Here is a 22,216-nt window from a genome sequence, read left to right on the forward strand (position 1 = left end):
GCTAGTTTATTGTTAAGGTGGAAGCATGTAGTTACCGTTTCGTTGGCGCTAGGAGTGACTCTCCAGTCAGTGAAGAATTTTCCCAAGGTTTTTAAGATCTTTGGACAGGAGACTGTGCCACTTCCATGAGATTTTCTTGTACTGCTATGGTCAAATCATCAGCGTATCCAAATTTGGATCCCAGCGTTAGACCACTTTATTCATCACAGCTTTATACTACTTTACAGAAGAAATGTGAGATCCAAGTTTGGTCTCTTTTGAAGAACAATGCAACCAACATAAGACAATTATGTAAGATCTGAAAATAGGGGAAAATAGAAAGTCGCCAAGCTCTTCTTATAAGATACAACCGGATTATTCTTACATGTCACAAAGAAACTAGTAGTTCCCCCACCCCCACCTGATGATATTTAAATTCTTATTAGTAGTGTGACCCAGGAAAGCCTTTGATTGTCCTGCTGCAGGAAGTGTGTAACTTTCATCAGTTCCAGGGCCTATCAGTTCTATTGGACTATGCGGGGCACATGGAGGATTATACTCTAATGGTGGGTGAGGCCATCACCTATAGGAGGGAGGTTTTAGGCGCTTTAAGAAGTGCCCTAAACATATACAAGAAGGCAGTCCCAAAGGTGCTGTTTCAAAAAACAACTGGACTTCCTTTGTTTTTCCTTGAAGACGTTTCTCTTCTCATCCAAGAAGTTTCATCGGTTCTTGGATTGAGACAACCTGGATGACTAAGAATCTCCATAGGACCCTTAAGTCAATCATTCTGCCCTTAAACTCCTCGCAACCACCCAGTGATAAGAACCTCAAATGGTTGCCTCTACAACCACACTGAGAAGTTCTGAGTGGCAAAATAGGAAGGGTGGTGGGTCCATATGAATCCTATGGTCTGCCCTTTTTGCATCCTCCTCTTTATGGATATCTTTGTTGCGTGGCAGTAACTCCTGTTCCTTTCTTTATATCCATTCAGGGTGAAGCTGGTCCCACTGGCGCTCGTGGCCCTGAGGGTGCCCAAGGCTCTCGAGGTGAATCTGGATCCCCTGGTTCTCCGGGACCTGCAGGACCTCCAGTAAGTACTCTGGTTTCTAAAAACATGTTCAAGATCCAGAATCTTTAGATGATATGACTATGGTTTAGTTCACACACACAGGCAATCTTCAACCAATGGGTTGCATACAATCCTTGTCCATTTTCTATGTAAGCAGGGAGGACATTTTTTTCTTGCTTTCTGCTTGATTAGGCATCAGCTGATGATTGGGAATAATGGCTGTTCTTGCTGCTGTTAATACGTGAATGAGCATGCATATAGACTCAGACATAGTTTGCGGGAGAAATTACCCTGGTTTGTAATTGGCAAATGCTCCCAGTTTTCATGGAACTTAGTTTAGTGGTCTTTGGATGGAACATGAAAAAAAATCTGTCCATGCACTGTATAGCTTTAGGCGTTTGTAAAGCCTCACCTGCCTTTTTACATTTGTGCAAAATTTATAAAAGGTGCAAAATACATATGCAAAAAATCCTATTCCCATTTTAAGTTTGCACAAGATGTATACAATGTACACATCTAAAATTTCTTTTGGATTTAACAAACATTCTGTTTTAACAGACCCTTCTTTGTTTCTATTAGTCTGCTAAATCTCACGTTTACTGTATGTATCTAGAAACTTGTCCTATCATTTGGCTTCTGCATTCTAAATTAAATAAACCACTAGCAGTGTGCACAACATTTCAATGCTGGAATGGTGCCTTGTTTTTTTTGTTTTTGTTTTTAATCTGGTCCATCAAAGTCAAATGTTGTATGCAGAGACTGTGCAATGTATTTCATCCATTCTAGTTTCTGCTAACAGTTACCTACAAATGTTTGTACAAAAACCACCAGTTATGTACAAATTTGCACATATCATCTTCACTTACCCACGTTGATCTGATTATAAGAAAATAAAACATGCCTACAAATGAGAGGAGAAACTCCCATTTGTTTGTTTCTTAAATGAGATACAAATCATAGTATTGGCAAGAATGTTGAAGAATTCAAGATAAGAACTGACAAGTCCACTCTCTTCATATTAGAAACTCCTTGAATCTTTGTAAGGACTGAGGTTTTAGGCACTTTGGAAACAAATTCTAATTTGTTTTATAAAACCATAATGGCAAGTTAAACTGTAATTGCAAATTAAATAACTGTCCATTTGATGTTGTTTATTCCAAATTACTTTGACATATTTCAAGACGAGAACTTTTCTATCCATTGCTGTTTTGAGTTTCTTCACCTTTATCAAACTATTAGTTATGGTGGGGGAAGGGGGAAACCCTTATTTGATACAATGTCCTTCATTTAACAGCATGTCTCTGAATAGCCCTGGGAAGGGAAAAAAGTATGGTTGTGACCAATTTTGTGGTTTAAGCCACCTGTTTATAATTCATTAGGGTAAGAGCCATTGCTCTCCTACAATATTAATCAATATATATTCTAATCAGAAGACATGTATAAGATAATTTTGTGGGTTTCAATTAAATTGCATTTTAGGAGTAATAAATGTGTTTAACACATTACTACAGTTTACATTTTATAATGAACTTTTATAACTTTGATTAAAGAGAAATAGTGGTTTACCAATAACGGCTTGCAATTCAGTAAAGTTAAGTGAACTATTTTCTTAAAAATCTGTGAAATGGCAATTATTTTTTTAAAAGGTATTTTGCTCACCGATTTCTTCCTGCTTTTAGGGTAACCCTGGAACTGACGGGATCCCTGGTGCCAAAGGATCAGCCGTAAGTAGCACGTTAGATGGATATAAAGGCAGAGCTAATTGGAGACTTTGGAACACTTGAGGAGTGTTCACGGAATCTCTGGTCGAAGCTGCCTATTGAAATTCTGAACATCAGCCGTGATGTTTCTGAATAGCCTGCTGTGTCTCAGTCCACCTGCATTTCTCATTGCTAACTCTGGGTTTCTTGATTCCACTAACAGGGAGGTCCTGGCATTGCTGGTGCTCCTGGTTTCCCTGGCCCACGTGGGCCACCTGGGCCACAAGGTGCAACAGGACCTTTGGGCCCCAAAGGTCAGGCGGTAAGAAACAGATACACCGTGAAACTGTGACGTGCCTGGTGCTCCAGATTGATGGCTCAGGATCCTGCCTCTTGCATCTGTTCTGGGGTGCCTTCATTCTGGGTGATTTATATCACGGGTGCTTCATTCTGAGCTTCTTTCTGGATGGCTTCTTCTCATGCTGATCTTAACTGGGATTTGGCCATGGACGGTTTAAGAACAATGCCCACCTTTTCATGAGCTTTGCCTGCCTACAGTAACTATTATAATGGTTGCCACTAGTCTATTATTTCCATAAAGTTCTATATGTGGACTTAAAAGAAGGGAGTGCAATTTTTCCCTACTTGATTGTTTCAGAGGCATTTGAAAGTGGTGAGAAATATATTTGAGTTTCTCCAAAACCTGGCAAGGCATTATGATTGATATTTTTTGCTATCCTTAGCAAAGGAGAGAGAGAGAAATTTCCTTTAATCCTCTGTATCTCTGCAATTAATAGAGAATTTGGGGGAGCAGAGGGATTTTTCACTTGGGCTGAGCATGTGGCCATCAGATAGAGAGCAGAAGATTGCTTTGCTTCAGTGATCTAGCATTTCAGTGCCAAAAAATATGTGACAATATGAAGTATTGCTAAAAGAGCACAAGGAGATTTCAGAAAATGTAATTAATTCTCACTGTACGTGATTTACATTTTGGGAAGATGACAGCTGAAAACTTCAATCCTAAACAAACATACTAAAGAGGAAGCCTTCTTGAGCTCAAAGACTTCCTTCCTTCCGAGTTAACTCGCTTGGGATGGCATTGCTAGTCAATTGGAAGTGATAAGAAATACAGGTCTATGCTTTTATAAACTGATAAAAAATGATAAGCTTTGGAGACTTGAATGAAAACCCACATGTTCCTAAAGAATTCTCCAATGTGAAATTATTGATCTTCTAGACATGCAGCTTATATCTAAAATGGCCTCTTTACTGAAGAATCATGACGTTTATGCAATATCCAACATCATGATGGATTTAAGAAGCTGTAAAAGATTACAGGCATAACCTGGAAAATTCATAAAAAGTATGATTAAAAAATAATTACTGGAGTGCATCATATCTAAATAGGGGAAATGAAGCCTATTTTAACAACAACAACAACAACAACAACAACAACAACAACAACAATAATAAGTGAGTTAGAGGCTGAACAGAACATGTGCTGTTACAAAACCATGGTTTGAGACGGATTCAGAAGACATGCAAGCACAGCAACCTTCTGCTCTTCATCAAAGACTCTTCGACCTTCCACATGAGCCCAAGAAAAAATTGCTGCTGTTTTGACAAACACTCACATTAATGTGACTCTGTAAAGTAGCCATTTGCCTTTTTTCATAGTTGCATAGAAATCTGGGAAAAGCTGGGCTCCATTAAAAAAAATTGCCAATAGATGTTAAATTCCCATTCATGCAAGTTCTGAAGCACTTCTGATTTTAAAAAAAAAAAAGTACTCACAGCCCTATTTTAAACCTGTTCTCCACCATGAACAAGACTTTCTGGGTGACCATGTGAGCTTTGCCAGAGTCTTTAGCCATAGCAATATATTTTTGAAAACTTCCCTATTTAAAAAAAAATGCAGGAGAAGATAAGGAAGTCCAAATTGGTTCAAAGTAGACTCTTGGTGGTGGTATCCAAATAATTTAATAACTGGTTCTCTGCCTTAATGTCCAGCTGGGTAAGCGTGGCTTGCGGGTCATGTGACCATGTGGGAGTGGCCAATTAATGTCACTCAGGTCAACGGGTGCTTTGCCTTAGCTGTTACAATGTAACAAGGTTTAACCACAGAGGCAGTTTCTGTAAGGACAACAAAGATTAGGCTAGAAACAACACCAGAATGTTTCCTTCCTGCCTTCCTTACAGGATTAGCCCTGTAAAGTGGAAAAAACAAAATGAGATTTCTTCCAACAACCGATTCTCCGAACTGCTTAGAAAGTTAACAACTGGTTCACCTGAATAGGTGCGAACTGGCTGAATCCCACCACTGGTCCCTCTTACCCATCTTTGGAACAAACCATTTGAAGACTTCCTGTCAGCAGATAATGCTTGTGGAAAATGTGCAGAGTTTTTTTATGTACATAAAGGGGTCTTTTCGGGAGAATTCTCCCCATTGTTGCTGAAGGAAGAACCTGTTCCTCACAGTTCTCTATAGGAATTACGATTGTCTGCCGAAAGTCTGCTAGAGTAGAAAATTCCAGCTTTTCTTCCACGCTCTAATGTTTTCCTTGCCTCTTTGCCTACGCTTCCTGCCTTTTCATCTAAGAAGTCAGCATATTCTTTATTGTTAAAGCGTCCCCTGCATCTGATACTGCTTTAAAGGTTTTGCTGGTTTGATCAGTAGGTAGCCTAAAGTGATACAGATGTTATTCTATTCTCTTAAGATTTTTTTCTTTCTATCTCTATAGGGAGAGCCCGGAATTGCAGGCTTCAAAGGTGAACAAGGCCCCAAGGGTGAACCTGTAAGTAATTGATCACGTGTATGTCATTTTACGCTAGACTTGAATATATGCTCTCTTTTTACATTCCTTGTTAAAGTTTTGTTTCTACAGGAATCCTCTGATCTGGCTAGGGAATTTTGAGAGTTGTAATCCTAGCCCATTTGAAGGGCAACCATGGAGAGGAGGGGTGTGTGTGTGTGTGATAATGTCATTGTTTAACATGCAGATATTACTGCAACTCTTCTGATAATTACAAGACTCCTTTAATACCGGTATGTTCAGAGAAGGCATATCATAAGTCATTGGATATTCAGGCTCCAAATAGTACTTGGGAAAAGTTTATTTTTTTCCCTGATCATGCACCTGCAACAGTAATTGCATTATTATTATTTTTCAAATCCAAAAGTTTGAGAAGTGTTCAATACATTTCTTCACTATTTTTTCTGTTATTTCGTGAACAGGTAGCCTGATATTCATAAAAATTAATATCTATATTTTCTCTGAGCTTGCTAGATTTTTATATAAGGATGTCTTTGTTTTCACAATCCTTATGTAGAGAAAATCAGAACAGAACAGAATAACAGAGTTGGAAGAGACCTTGGAGGTCTTCTAGTCCAACCCCCTGCTTAGCAACAGCAATAGCAATAGCAATAGCAGTAGACTTATATACCGCTTCATAGGCCTTTCAGGCCTCTCTAAGCGGTTTACAGAGAGTCAGCATATTGCCCCCAACAATCTGGGTCCTCATTTTACCCACCTCGGAAGGATGGAAGGCTGAGTCAACCCTGAGCCGGTGAGATTTGAACCGCTGACCTGCTGATCTAGCAGTAGCCTGCAGTGCTGCTTTTAACCACTGCGCCACCTTGGCTCAGGAAACCCTACACCACTTCCTTAGGCAGGAAACCCTACACCACTATTATATCAAATAAGCTCAATTAGGACCAAATGTACAATTGAAATCTTCTACAAAATCTGGAGTTAACTGTGTAGCTTAGACTTATAGTTGTTGGATTTTTCAACTGGACAACAAAAATGTTATATTTAGCATAAAATGGGACAGATGCCAGCAGCAGTTAGGTGACTGCAATCCATTTTCACCACTCAGTCCTAATGTATGCCTAATAAGTAGATTGGAACCAGTTTATGCCTTTTTATTACTAAAAAACCTTGGGCTGCTGGAACCATGCTACAGAAATCTAAATGGCCACTACACGGGAGCAAAGAGCTAGCAAGATATTTGCTATCATCTACTGGTCATCCAGATTTTCAAAGCCTGGGTCTGATAACCATAGAATAAGTGCCTGAATGAAAAGAATAATTTGTTCCTTTAAAACCACAAGCTGGATGCCGATAGGAATCTAAAACTTTGATAGGAGAGATGTGCTGCACACACAAGGTCCCAGATTCAGTTGTTTTATATACTCAGTTTAATGCCTAGTTAGAAAGGTCTGAGGCTGCTTATAAAGATCACCATTTGGAACCCTTGTAAAATTCTGTGCTTAAGACATATAAGAAGTTTGTTTGGTAGCAGAGCTGAAAAAGAACCTTGTTCTAGGACAGGGGTCAAAAACCTTAAACACTCAAAGAGCCACAAAGGTCCTAAACGGAAGCCCTCTGTTCAATTCTGGAGCCGACGGAAGTCCAGTTCCCGCACCATAGAGTCTCCTCCTAGTGCAACATCCTTTTTCCTCTACCTGTCCTAACCGAAAGTTCTATCAATTGTCAAGCCGAGCGGCAACAGGGAGCTGCAGCAGAGGGATGAAAGAGCCACATGCAGCTCCAGAGCCACAGGTTGCTGACCCCTGTTCTAGAAAAGCACTAACAATATTGACCATGCATCTGAGTCATACAAGGAAGTTTCATGCGCTTCCCTTTCTTCCTTTCCCATTTGCTGACTGACTGTTTCAATATATGTCCTTTCTGCGTATCTGAGGGTGGTACCGTGGCTCAGTGGTTAAGACACTGGGCTTATTGGCTGGAAAGCCAGCAGCCCAGATTTGAGATCTGAGCTGCGACGATGTAAGCTCCTGTCCTCGCTCCACCTCCTGCCAAACTAGCAACTCGAAAGCATATAAATGCAAGTAGATAAATAGGTACCACTTCGGTGGGAAGGTAACAGTGCTCCATGTCGTAATGCTGGCCACAGAACTGCAGAAAAGTCTTTGGACAGTGCTGGCTCAATGGCCTTGAAACAGAGATGAGCACTGCCCCCTATAGCTGGCAATGATTATAGGGGGCTCCTGTGTATCTGAATCTTTCCATGAATAGTCTTTCTTCCAATCTTCTTAATCAGGTAGTCCTCTATCTCTTCATAGTTATGACAGTGATGAAAAAGTAACTTTGCGACCAGTGCTTGCACTTACAACTTTTGTAGGTCTGTAAAGCAAAGCACAGTTGAGGTTTCACTTAGTGACCTCTTCATCTAATGACCAGGTTGCCAGTCCCAATTGTGATCATTAAACAAAGATTACCTATACAGTTTAAACACAGGATGGATCTGGATATTTGAAAATATGTTCAGAATTAAATTGCTTTCCGCCCAATCATAGGTACACCTTTGGAAATCTAGAGTTCTCACATAAACAGAGTAGGAGTCCTTTGACCAATAGCTGGGCTAAGAGAAGTGACAGACTGCCACTATGTACTTATTTCCTATCTTTTCAATTGGCCTGCAGATCTTATCCTGACTCTTAAAGTGTCACCCAATCAGTTGCTTAAAAAAGCATCCTTTTCATCCCTCAGCAAACCTAAAAGAAAATTGCTGGCATTTTTTTCTCTAATGCATCATGTATTTCTACATATGCGTCAGAACACATCTCCTTTGTTTTTTAATAAAATCTCAGAGTATTCTGAGGTGAAACTGTGGAAGAAGAAGCACATTGTTTAAAAGGTACAAATAATTGAATGGAAAATCCTCAAAATCTTCTCACCCCTCCCAAAACAAAACAAAACAACCTCTCAGCTGTTTGGAAACCCCTAAATCCTGCAAGTCTAGCATTTCTGCACTTTGTTTCTTAAGCAGGTCACTATGTGAGAACTAGTAGACTAAGTGAGCCCAAACTCTCTCTCTCTGAGAGCACAGGGCTAATACCGTATTTTCCGGCATATAAGATGACTTTTTAGCCTCCAAAAATGATTCCCAAAATTGGGGGTCATCTCATACAGCGAGTATAGCCCAAACCCTATATTTTAACAGCAAAAGTAAGAGGTTGTCTTATACACCCAGTCGCCTTATACGTCAGAAAATACGGTAGTTAAGGCCACAGAGCTAGAAAGCACGAGACTGTGAGTTCTAGTTCCCTCTTAGCTATGAAAGCTCCCTGGGTAATTTTAGGCCAGTCACTCACTCTCAGGCCAACTCACCCCTCAGAGTTGTTGTGAGGAAAATAGAAGGAAGATGGAGTACTAGATATAATCACCACCTTGAGCTGATTATAAAAATAATTAAAGGATACACACACTGTATGTGTGTGTAGTAATATTTATTGCCTTGAGATAGCATTTCCCCATCCCATGTCACTGGCATGGGAATATACCAGAATAACTTGAATTATGACATCATGGAGCTCTATTAATGAGACTGTACTTTGGCCTGCAAAGCTTTCCTTTTCCTTTGTCACTCTTTCTGTCATTTTTTTTTTTAAACAGAAATAAAGCCTAACTTTTTCTTTTGGTTACAAAATCTCTTTTGGGATGCATGGGGAAAACCATGGTAATTTTATTGCACTGAACTCTGTTTTTTATTCTTGATGCTGAAGCTGTTCCTTGGTCAACAATGATTCATTCACCAATTTATACATTGTTTTTAGATGGTTATAAATGGCCCATTGCAGGGTGGGCTTGCTCTGTGAAGTTCTTTAGTGCCATTTATATAAAATGTTTATTATGTAGCTCAACAGCCTTCATAGATAAAATGCAGTTTTGGTATTCCTGCAATTTAAGAGATTTTCCGGATTTTGCAGATTATACTGAACCATATTTTTATGTCCTTCGTTAATTTTAGATAGCATTGCTTTTTTGCCTAGCAACATCCAAAGGATGGAACTTAATTTTTGTCTATATTAAAAGTGTGCCTTCCAATTTAAAAGCATCAGTGTTAACACTGTGTACCATGTGTATACTGCCATCTGAACAGCAATAAATGTTAAAATAGGATGAGAACTTTCAAAGGTACCAGTTTCTAGAAAACAAATCACTGGAATTTGATAAAGCTGCGATGCAAGTTTTATTTAGATGAATAGAGTGTAAGATGAATGGCTCATAGAATGTATGCTTCTATAAATATTTATCCCCATCAGATAACTAGAGAAACTCAGAGCTACAAGTTTTGTGAAAATAAAGTAGCTCTTTCCATTTTCTCATTCTAATGTAAGCTGCCTTTTTGCTATGATATGTATACACGTGCACAGATAGAGAGACAGAGATAGAGGGAGAGGGAGAGGGAGGGAGGAGATAGTTTACTGTTTATTAAATTTATAGGCCGCCCAATCCCGGAGGACTCCGGGCGTCTTACAGAAAAAAAAATTAAGAAGGATTAAAAACAGATAAAACACAACAAATTTAAAAAGACACAACATGCACCCAATCTAAGCGGGGCTGGATCTCAATCCGGAGGTCAACAGCCCCAGGCCTGCCGGAATAGCCAGGTTTTAATAGCTTTTCAGAAGGCCATGAGGGTGGGTAGGGTCCGGATCTCTGGGGGTAGCTCATTCCATAGATCACTCATCCCTTAGCTTTGATATTTAGGGATAAGAAGGCTGAGTAATTTCTACCCATCTCATAACTCCTCTTTCAAACATAATATCAGAAGGTTGATGATGGCCATCAACTATTATTGGGGCTTTGAAACAAAATTACAATTATTGGCAATTTTATGCAGCATAACTTTTGAGTTCTATCTGAATGTCTTAACTAAAGTTTTTCACTTTAGCAAAGATTTTAGCCCAGGATTGGGGCAACAGGGGGACCAATTCTTGTCCTGCCCATCCATAACAATTTTTAAAAAAATTTAATCCACCTGGTACCATTGAAAATGGCACTTGAAATAGTGAAGATAAAAATGAAAACTCCCAGAAGTTGTCTCTCTGCCTTGCTATAGAGATTGGGTCACCTAAATTCTGGGCGAAGTTCAAAATGTTTTTCTAAAAATACAGTGACTGTTGATAGGTTTTTGACATTATTGGATAAAAGATAAAGGAATACAAAAGATGTAACAAGGCCTCTTTACTGTTTCTCATCCCCAGGGCCCTGGGGGACCACAAGGAGCCCCTGGGCCAGCCGGCGAAGAAGGGAAGAGAGGAGGACGTGGTGAACCAGGAGCTGCAGGACCAATTGGACCACCTGGAGAGAGGGTAAGCGATATCATTTGCAGGGAGTAGTCCTCTATGTGGAATGTCTCTAGGCCAAGGATGTCAAACTCAAGGCTCACAAGCCACAACTGGCCCGCGAGATGCTTAGATCTGGCCCGCAGGCCCGCCCTGGAAACAGTGAAGGACCGGCCCATGGTGCCTCTGCCAGCAAAAATGGAGCTCAAGTGGGTCACACGTGGCCTCCCCAATCTCCATTTTTGCAGGCAGAGGGCTGCAAGAGGCCATTACAGCCAAAAACGAAGCCCAGGCAGGCCGTGCATGGCCTCCTTGAGCTCAGTTTTCACTGGCAGAGGGCTGCAGGAACCAATCACAGTTGAAAATAAAGCCTGTGCAGGCCACACACAGCCTCCCCAAGCTTCATTTTCGCTGGCAGAGAGCTGCAGGAGGCCATCGCAGCTGAAAATGGAGACTCGATGAGTGACATCAAGTTGGCCACACCCACCCTGGCTATGCCCCATAGCGTCCCCCTCCGAGGTAAAAAACAATCCTGATGGGGCCCTCAATGAAATTGAGGTTGACATCCCTGCCCTACGCAATGTGGTGTCACGTGCGAACAACCAGACCCATATTGTAGATTTTAAACTAGCTACTTTATTGTTCTATGCCTATTTCACAGGAATCATCCCAGACTAGTAGCTTGTGCCTGAGAAAGACCAAATAAGGCTCAAAGGCATTCAGGGGTTCAGATCTGTCCCTCTTTTGCTTATGTAGCAAATCTAAGCTTATTCCCTGCTTGAACCCTTCTCCCAACTGGAGCAATGACTCTCCAACAAGTGCTGTAAATTCCAAGCAAAGGATTAATTAAACTAAAGTTGGACGTTGCCTAAAGTAGTGTCTTAACAGTTGATTGTCGTTTTGATTGAAGCTGTTAAAATAAAAGGTATCCCACCAATAGATAGTACAAGATAATGTCACGTTAGTGACACATAATTTTTGAGGCCATTGAATTCTAGACCCCAAAATAGCTGCCTCTTGATCTTTTAAAGATTGTAATGCAATAGCCCCTGAAGAGTGAACTCATGTTTAAGTGCAAAAATGTTTGGATCATTATGGCACAGAAGATATAAAGAGAAAATCGTATTTGGTCAGAGCTCTTGGCCAGAGTATACCACCCTTTGTTGCTGTTACTTGTTACATTCAGAGTTAATGTACCTTGCTCTAAGTGGCCATATTGCAATAGAAAAAAAATCCCCCTTACACACAAATGTATACTTCCATATACTCTCTCTTCTAGAAATCTAAGGGCATGGTGGTGCAAGAGAAGAATTTTATTGTTTCCATCCTTGTTTGCTTTGCCTGGGCTATTGAAAGGGAGAAATACGGGTGCCAATTCAACTTTTGCTTTATAGCACCTGTTGTGATATCCAAAATGCAGGAATTGGGAAGATGATAATGCCCAACGTCTTTCCAGTGGAGAAATGGCCTGCCTCACATTCTGAAGAGTTCAGAGTTTTCCAATTTAAACTTTTTTTCTCTTGGAAAATAAGTTGGCTCTTATGCCAAAGGCAGATGCCAAATTGGCATCACAGAAATATACATTTGGGAATGGCAGAAATAGAGGTGCCCTACTATGTAAAATGGCCTTAAGAGCCATCAAGGCTCTTCCCTTAGAACAGGTTATATTATTTAGATCCACACAAGGTATTTCTTGTGTAGAGTAGTTATATTGTTAGTGCACTCACCAGCGGTGGTAGCCTATTGAGGGTTTTTGCTTCTGCTGTGTCCTTGTTCTAAAAGAGCTAGAAGTGGTCCAGTGTTCCTGCTGAATCTTTGACAATGATGATACTGTCCTTAACTTTGACATTCTTATTTTTTGCTTTCAGGGTTCCCCTGGAAATCGTGGTTTTCCAGGTCAGGATGGATTAGCTGGCCCCAAAGTGAGTGTTGAACTTGCTGCCTTTTCACTGGAATAACATTTTTAAAAAAAAAAATAGAAAGATGGTACTATTTTTTTTCTTTGTGTTCTTTTACTGTTTTTTTTTTCTATTACTATTGACAAATAGCAATCTGAAGTATGAAAATGGCATTCTGTGTTTCCTTTAAAAGTCTCCTAGCTCGTGCATTCTTTCACAGAAAACATAGTGGGCACATTTTGGACATGCCATAAGATATCTTTAGAATCAATTGATTAACATTTTTCCTTGGAAAAATTTACCACCTCATCCATTTCATAGATGAATAGTGTTCGGGTGAGCAATCCTGTAGAGTTTTGCTTCCAGAATCCATAATTTACCAATTAGATTCGGGTGCAGAAAACATGCATTTAGAAAGAAGAAACCCCAAATTTAGTATAAACTAAAGAATTGCCTTCTTTCATTGTCCTATGTTGTTTCATAAAGTTCTAATTCTTTCATAAAGTTTTAAGTTCTTTCATAAAGTTCTAGTTCTTTCATTGTGGGAGAACTAGTGTGGTATGGTAGCTTAGCCACTGAAGTAGGATGAAAGAAATCTAGGACCAGGCTCAGCCTTAGGGTCAGTTCATTGAGTAAATTTGGGCTGAGCACTTCCAGCCTATCACTATTTTGTTACCTTTGGGAGCAAAAATTGGAGGAGATAATGCCAAGTTGAGCTCCTGGAAGAAGGTAGGAGAGAAATTTAATGACTGAATAAATCCATTTGTGGTTACTACGGTCCTTTGTAATTTAGCTTGAGGAGGAATTAGTTTACTACAGATGTAGGTAAATCATTAAGAATTAGGATGCAGATATAAATGAGTTTTAAACCTCTTTAATATATACAGGAAGTCCTCAACTTACAACAGTTCATTTAGTGACCATTCAAAGTTGCAACATCACTGAAAAAAGTGATTTATGACCAGAGGTGGCTTACTACCGTTTCACACCAGTTTAGGCGAACCGGTGGTGGAAACTGGGACAGGGTTGCCGAACTGATAGAGATGGCAGGCTGGCCATGCACCTGAACCGTTTTCCCGGTCGCCGCTGCCATTGCCAGCTTGGTTTTTAATCATTTTTTTCATATTCTGCGCATGCGCAGAACAATTTACACTCAATTGTACAAGCACGTGAAGTAAACTGGCAGCAACCCACCCCTGTTTATGACTGTTTTTTACACTTACAACTGTTGCAGCATCCCTTTGGCCACGTGGTCAAAATTCAGATGCTTGGCAACTGGTTCATATTTATGATGGTTTGCTGTGTCCCGGGGCCTCGTGATCCCCTTTTGCAACCTTCTGACTGGCAAAGTCAAGGGGGAAGCCAAATTCACTTAACAACCATGTTGCTAACTTAACAAATGCAATGATTCTCTTAACAACTTTGGTACGAAAAGTCGTAAAATGAGGCAAAGCTCACTTAAAAAACGTTTCATTTTAGCAACAAATTGTGGTCGTAACTCAAAGACCACCTGTATAATGTAGGTATGTCCAGAGTGATGGTAGGTTATTGAGCCAAATACAGATTTTCCTGGTGTTCTTCAGAAAATCTTTGACTAATGTATTTCTTGCCTAAATCTTCCTTAAATAGGGTGCTCCCGGAGAACGTGGCCCCCCTGGCCTTGGGGGACTCAAAGGTGCCCCTGGAGATCCTGGAAGGCCTGGAGAACCTGGCCTGCCTGGCGCACGGGTAAGATCAACGTGGAATTGAAGAAACCATATAAAAGAGATGCCCCCAAATTGTGAAGACGTCTAGGTCAGTGATGGCGAACCTTTTTCGCCTCGGGTGTCAAAAGCACCCGTGCGCTCATGTGTCCACCCCATAATTTAATCCTGTCCCTGCGCCGTGCACCCTGCACATGCGCGGGGCAGCAGGACGGGGTCACGTGTGCATGCCCATAGTTTTCTTGGAGCCTGGCAAGGGCGAAAACAGCCGCCCCCCTGGAGGCCCTCCAGAGGCCGGAAACGTTCCTGAATTTCCGGTTTACGTGTTGGGCCATTTTTCGCCATCCGGAGGCTTCAGGAGGCTTCCCTGAAGCCGCTGGAGGGCGAAAAACAGCCGAAAATCAAGCCCAAAAATCAGCTGGCCAGCGTGCACACACTCGATGGAGCTGGCAGGGCAATGCCTCCCGTGCCCTCAGAAATGGCTCCATGTGCCACCTGTGACACGCATTCCATAGGTTTGCTATCACGGGTGTGGGTGATTTTTGCATCACTGTGGAAGAATATCACTTAAACTGAGAAGACCTGTCTGCTTAGTATTGCTACTATTTATATAAGTGAATGAAGCCTGCTTATAAAGCATGTATAGTAATACATCTGATACCCAGCTGGTGTCAAGTAGTAGAAGACATTCTTTTTATGTAGAGAAACCAAAAGCATTCACACTGCTGTGGGTTCAGGTTGGGTTTATACGGATGGATTAAATCATCTCTAAAGAATTGGATACATTGTGCTTTGAGTCTCTATTTTGGTTTTTTAAAAGAAGGGGTTATGCAAACAGTCCTTATTTTAGCACCTCCCTCATTTATCAACCAATCTTCACATTTATGACCTTTGCAGGTCTGTAAAGCAAAGAAAAGCCGAAGTAAGATCATAAGCATAGTTACAGTTTCACTTAGCAACTAAGTTGCCAGTCTCAATAGTTATTGTTTAATGAGGGCTGTCTGTAAAAGAGCTGTTTTGCATTTTGTATCAGGTTAAAAATATACCATGCCTGGTGCAACTTCATAATGAAATAATGTCATACCAGCCTGTATATCTCATCTTTGCTTTATTTCATTGCATGCTACAGTTGATGGGCACTGCAGTTATGTTCACTACCACATGAAGTTATTATTAGATTTAGAGGAGAGGAGAAGCGTATACATACTTGTAGTGTAGTAGAGCAATTTAGATATGAGTTATAAGTAACCACTAGATGGCATCAAGTGGATACAGAAAATTATTTTAATTTTCCATTTTTTGCAGCTCAAATATGCTAAGCCAGTTTTGTGGCATCCATAATTCTCAGAGCTTCCAGATTACGTTTTATGTCCATAAAAGTCCCTTTTTGAATGATCTTGACTCAGAAAACCTCTGCAGGTTTAAATTTGTAGATCTGCCCCATTTTCAGTGCCAGGTGTGAGTTAGAATGAGTGAGTTTGCCTGTTTGAAATGGACAGAAAAAAGTTATGAGCTCTTTGTAGCAATTGCAGCAGTAACAGGATCATTTTTATTTATGATTTCTTTTGATCTGTCACTTAAAACGCTACACTCATTTAGCTAGACAAAGATGCCAATAGTTGCTTTGGAAAGTGAGGTGGGTGGCTAGATAGATGGATGGATGGATGGATGGATGGATGGATGGATGGATGGATGGACGGATGGACGGATGGAAAGAGAAAGAAAAAGGAAAGAGAAAAAAAGAAAGAATAAAATAAAAACAAGTTCTGCAATCTTTCAGTCGGTTATCTTGGGCATATTGCTTCACCTACTGTTCCTAAGGCTTGAGACTGCGTAAATTAACATCAGAATTAATTTTCTTGGCAACACTTGAAGAAGTCCAAAACTATCTTAATTTCCTCTTTTTAATAACCTCTTCTTACTAGGGTCTCACTGGTCGCCCTGGGGATGCTGGTGCTCAAGGCAAAGTTGGCCCATCTGTAAGTGAATTTCTGTACTTTTCCTCTTGTGGATATAAACATATGAGTATAAATGAAAATATGTATTTCTATACTTGATGAATCCATTGTTGTTATTCTTAATATTCTTATTAGTGAGATCTGCATTCTGTCTTGCTTCCATGTCTCAGGATAGCTTATAGGGGATCTCATATTTGTTTGATCCCTACAATAGGAAATTTATGGGTAGGTTGGGCTAAGAAAGAATTGCTAAGAAAATGTATCTAGTATAATTCCTTAGATAATAGTGGCTTAAAACTTGCAATTTTGCAATCCTAATCCAACACTTTTACCTCTAGACCAGAGTTCTCCAATGTTTCCAGCTTTGTGGACTGGTGGGTGGGAGGGGATGGTTTGCACAAGTGGTCGGCAGCTACACATGTGCATGCCCAGCTCCATTTCCACGAATGGTGTGCATGTGTGCCTACTGCTCACACAAATGGAGCACACGTGCTTGCTCCTGCTCGCTCAAGTAAGGATGCACATGCCATTTCCTTGATCCAGTTCCAAACCCCTCACGGCCCACTACTGGGCTGCGTCCCACAGATTGGGGACCCCCCCTGCTCTAGACCACAATAACTCTTTGAATACTTTCATAGGAGAATTGATCCCATCACTGTACAACAAACAGTACGAAGGGTGAATGACTATCATTATATTATAGACCAATTTTACACTGACCTATTAAAAGAGGTTAATAAAGCAAACAGCATCTTTTCCAGGCCAAGTTTAGCATTTCTACTGAACTAGGTCTATAGTGGCTTGGCATTTACTGGTTTTAGCAGTGGATGCCTATACCTTTCTCCCTCTCTCTAGGGTGTTCCGGGTGAAGATGGACGGCCTGGCCCACCTGGTCCTCAAGGTGCTCGTGGTCAGCCTGGTGTCATGGGTTTCCCAGGCCCCAAAGGTGCTAATGTAAGTGAAGTTGTATTTGACTCTTAGAAGCAGGTCCCAGGCAGTTTTGAAGGCAAATAGAGAGCAGATGTGACATTTGGGCAGCTAACAGAAAGGTCTGTTGAGTTCTCCAACATAGGCAACATTTCCCCTTATTTACCATACTTTTTCTGCTCTCCCCAATTTGGGTAGTTACTGTAGTCCTTTTTTAAAAATACGATTTGGTTACATTTTGAAAACATGAATAAAAAGTAAACAAGCAAGAAAAGAAAAAAGAAAGCAGAAAGGAAAGAATCAGACCAAATGCCAGATTAAAGTGTGGAAAAAGGAAAGGAAAAAAAAAAGAATGGCTTCTGACTTTCTTTGATACAGTTGTAGATAAGAAATACAACCAACTCTTATTCTAAAATTAACAATAGCCTACATTACTTCTAGGGACGCGGTGGCTCAGTGGCTAAGACACTGAGCTTGTTGGTCGAAAGGTCGACAGTTTGGTGGTTTGAATTCCCTAGGGCCACGTAATGGAGTGAGCTCCCATTACTTGTCCCAGCGTCTGCCAATCTAGCAGTTCAAAAGCACGTAAAAATGCAAGTAAAAAAATAGGAACCACCTTTCGTGAGAAGGTAACAGCGTTCCATGCACCTTCGGTGTTTAGTCATGCCGGCCACATGACCACAGAGACGTCTTTGGACAGCGCTGGCTCTTCACCTTTGAAACAGAGATGAGCACCGTCCCCTAGAGTCGGGAATGACTAGCACATATGTGCGAAGGGAACCTTTACCCCATTAGACATTTCCAAAAAAAAGTGCACTATTCAGTCCAGATACCTATTCAACATCACCAGAAATAAGAACTCATTATTTAACCATAATCAGGTGGTTTACCTGATTTTATATTTTTCCCTTTTTCTCCCAACTATGTTTAAGTTCTATAAATTTTAAAAAAATGTCTCCTGTTTTCTTCTCATTTCCTTTTCTCTCAGTAAATTCCGTAATCACAAATGAAGGCAAATAGTTACTGTAGTCCTATAACACACTATATCAGTGGAGAAAGAGTAAGATAGGAGGACACAGAGTTTGAGACGTAGAGGGCCTCCAGGTGGATCTTTTATCTTTAGTAAAATGTGCTTATAAGTTATTTTGTTCATCTCTATTTAGGGTGAAAGCGGTAAAGCTGGCGAGAAGGGGTTACCTGGTGCTCCTGGATTACGAGTGAGTTTACTCCACATCCTTCTACTGTTAAAAGGCCTTTTGCTGTTTGTTTATATACTTTCTGTAAAAAAGTTAAATAACACAGCCCCACCTTGTAGTAAAAAAAAAAAAACCTCAGTTCTCCATATCGTTCCAAAAAGAGACCATCCTCCTCTTGCCTTCTTACTCCACATCTGCATAAGGCAGATATTAGCTGAGATCGTAAGTACTGAGATGCAGCAATGAGAGACTTTGGGGAAAAAATTCTCACGACCAACTATGCAAACAAATCAGTGCTGGCACAGAAGCACATTAAAACTAGTTATACAACTCAGTGCTGTGTTTTTCTCCATGGAAGTAAAACTGTTCTTTGTTCTTCAAGTTTCCCACAAATGTATTCACAAGGATGCCCATCAACCCAATTTCTAACAATGAAACATTAGTTTGCTAGAATTATCTGGAAAGGTATGCGGAACCTTGAACTATTTGGAAAGCAATTTTGTTTGTTCCGAGTGGCAGTATTGGGGAAATTTAATAATTATGCACATGCTTTAGAAGCCTCAACATATAGGTACATCACATCTCCAGGTCTCCTTCCTTTCTTGAACATTTTACTTATGTACAGAGCAACTAATGCCAACAGATACAAGAGTGAAGTGCATTTATTTGTGCTACACTTTTATAATTGCTAGCTGCACACTTTGGATTGCCTGCTACCCTCAGCAAGGAGCAAGCAATCCTAGATTTTTTCCAAAAGTTACAAATTTTCACACCATTTTGACAAATCTTGAAAAATTTGTCTGATCGAACATTTTTCTCTTTGAAAATTATTGAAAGAAAAGAAGACAGAGGTTCCAGAAATAGCACTAAAAAAGTCCAAAGGAGGGTGATTTTCCTCCTCCTCCCTCCCCCCTTCTCCTCCTCTTCCTCCCAGAGCAAGAATTATTAGCTGCTTATAGCTAAGGGGTAATGGAAGGAGAGTTGACATGATCGATGAAGGTTTTTTGTCTGCATCTGTTTCTCTCAGGGTCTTCCTGGCAAAGATGGTGAGACAGGAGCAGCTGGACCACCAGGACCTGCTGTGAGTATTTGCTTTCTTTTTATCTTTTGGAGGATGCCATCTCCAGATCACCTAGATACAAACATTACTGAAAGGAGGCAAAATCAAAATCCTATGTTTTCCTAGGTTTAGGGAGACTGAGCCTTTATGAGGATTCGCAAGATTTCCTTTTGGCTTGTTATGATCAGGAAGTGACCATTCAGCAGATTATTTAAGCAAAACTCACTGTCCTTCATTAGTTGGATACCAAATTAGCTTTTCATTCATTCTCTTTCATTTGCAAGGAGAGCATTCTGTATGAGTAACGTTTGTGTCTTTATTATATTTGTATTTATTTTTTCCTGTAAACATCTCAAAGGGTCGCATCTGGTTTTCTTCATACTTCACTTTATCCTTGCAAAAGTCTTGTGGGATAAATTAGGCTGAGACCGGCCCAGGTTGCTCCAATAAGCAGATGAATTTTAATCAAGTCTTCATAGTTCAAACACTATATCACACTAGGTGTTGACCTCTCAACAGTAGAATGTCAATTGCGTACTCAAGTTTGCGAATTTTGTGGTTTCGCTGTGATCATCACCCTCTTTTCTCACACTTTCATTTCCTACATTGCTGAAAAGTATGAGAAGAGCTTTAACTTATGGATAGAAAGTGAATGTTGCAGCAAACGAAGCCGTGGGAGAAGATGATGATGATCACAGCAGAATTCACAGAATTCATTAGTAATGAGTAATAAAACTTAGCACTGTACTTGCTGAGGGCTCAACACAACAGCTACACAAACATGTAATGATATTGAAATTCAGGGATTTCCAATAACTTAGTAGATACATTGATGGTGGGTCGTCCATTATGGAAGAGTGTATGAATTCATTTAATAACTGTAAATAATCTTTAGGTAATCTCTGATTTTTGCTTACATTAGTTATATCTCCCTACTTCTTGTTAGGCTTACACTGTTGTTGTTGTTGTTTTTGATGATGATGATGATGATATTTGCAGGGGGCTGTTGGAGAGAGAGGTGAACAAGGTGCCCCTGGACCATCTGGATTCCAAGTAAGTACAGCAATTCTATTCTAATTACTAGAATAAATAGTATTATAGTTATTCTGTCTGGAGGACAATACGCCCCTCCTTCCCCCCAGTCCTAACAAATAAATCTGCTTGTGCAGGGGAGCATAAATAGACACAGGCAGAAGGAAAAGGCTACCCAATTCCTGCTGAAAGCACACGAAATCTGTCTATCATATTGAATTTTATCTGGTTCAAGGATGTATACATGTTTCCAGGGTTGCATTTGTTGACGATAACTTCCTGCCGCATAATTTTATCAGGTACTAGGGAAGCAACAAGGAAAGTACTATTTTTATTTAGTCTGTCTAGCACCTCTTTTCCTGGACTCAGTTGGATTCGTGGCACATCCCAGAGGCTTATATATGCCTCATGGTTTGCACAGGAAAAAAACTCTGGAAGAGAGAGATTTAATGAATGGGGCTGAATTTGGGTTATTTATTAATCAGAGGTGCTCAGTTAGGCAGATGTAGTTTTGTTGCAGATGTTTGAGAGCCACAACAGGAATATATCTATAGTTGTCCCATCATCTAGGTAGAGGGTTACTATTGTCCACTCTAGTACTAGACTTATTTCACGTTTGATGGTAAATTAATTATTGTTCCTTTGGATCTAAAAATCCTTTTTCCTGTACTGAATCCACTTAGCTGAGGCAGGATGTTACTTCTTGAAGAGAATGAAGTGAGACTTCCTAATATCAAAATAACCTCTTGCTTTCAGGGACTTCCAGGACCCCCAGGCGCTCCAGGTGAAAGTGGAAAAGCAGGTGACCAAGTAAGTAATAAATATGAATCCCCATTTAGTACACACAACATAGATACTTACCAGTCCGGCATGCAATCTTTCCTACTTCTTTTCTATAGATTCAAAATAGCTTCTAGATGCGGAAGTAGATTGAATTTTACATTGAGCTTGAGGATAATACATGTGCTGTACATCTTTCAGAACGCACTAGTTAAATAGTCTCTAATCATTGAAAGGATAGTGGTTGGGTGCAACAAAAGAATTCTTCTGAAAAAGCAACTTTTTGGTGGGTGGGGTGGTAACTTGGTTCCTCCTGATCCCGATGGATTATAAATTATTCATTAGCAGTTAAGCAAAACTATAGAATAGCAGAATTGTGCAGTGACACGGAGAGGAGTTTCTTATGAAATCGTTTCTTCTGATGAAAAAATATACTTCAGGAAGCATATTAGTTTGCACTGGGTATTCTGTGTTTGCATGTTGAATATCCCCAGGCTGTTAAATTAGTGTCTGTAAGGGATAATATCATAGAGGTTGAAATGGACTATAGAAAGCATTTCATTCAATCACCTGCAGGGTCTACTAGAAAATCTCTGCTAAATAACCATCCAACTTATGTTTGAAGATGTTAACTGAGTTTGAATGTAGACGCAGTGGGGTTTTATCGGGCAGCAATCAGAAAAAGCTTGTGGATGTTATATCAGAAATTAAGATTTATGGATACATTACTGATAGATAATGCTTACAATCTTGAATGTGGTGATGGAGGAAGAGTCATAATAATAGAGAAATAAACATCATCCTCACAATGAC

At 40.2% G+C, this 22,216-nt stretch overlaps 1 protein-coding gene across 1 annotated transcript in view; it reads left to right on the top strand.

Annotated features, from left to right (window-relative positions):
- The window catches only part of COL2A1 (collagen type II alpha 1 chain), a 90,413-nt gene that overhangs the window by 37,492 nt on the left and 30,705 nt on the right, over positions 1-22,216 (top strand). The window contains exons 19-31 of the mRNA XM_087710572.1: positions 974-1,072; positions 2,731-2,775; positions 2,975-3,073; positions 5,493-5,546; positions 10,769-10,876; positions 12,718-12,771; positions 14,377-14,475; positions 16,376-16,429; positions 17,264-17,362; positions 18,499-18,552; positions 19,559-19,612; positions 20,591-20,644; positions 21,380-21,433. Of these exons, the coding sequence (XP_087566698.1) occupies positions 974-1,072; positions 2,731-2,775; positions 2,975-3,073; positions 5,493-5,546; positions 10,769-10,876; positions 12,718-12,771; positions 14,377-14,475; positions 16,376-16,429; positions 17,264-17,362; positions 18,499-18,552; positions 19,559-19,612; positions 20,591-20,644; positions 21,380-21,433 (927 nt within the window). The remainder of the gene's footprint in view (positions 1-973; positions 1,073-2,730; positions 2,776-2,974; positions 3,074-5,492; positions 5,547-10,768; positions 10,877-12,717; positions 12,772-14,376; positions 14,476-16,375; positions 16,430-17,263; positions 17,363-18,498; positions 18,553-19,558; positions 19,613-20,590; positions 20,645-21,379; positions 21,434-22,216) is intronic.

This window comes from Thamnophis sirtalis, unplaced genomic scaffold (assembly GCF_051295495.1).
Source record: "Thamnophis sirtalis isolate CommonGarterSnake01/CBP01778 unplaced genomic scaffold, rThaSir2_p1.2 scaffold_3, whole genome shotgun sequence".
In the NCBI taxonomy this organism is placed as follows: domain Eukaryota; kingdom Metazoa; phylum Chordata; class Lepidosauria; order Squamata; family Natricidae; genus Thamnophis; species Thamnophis sirtalis.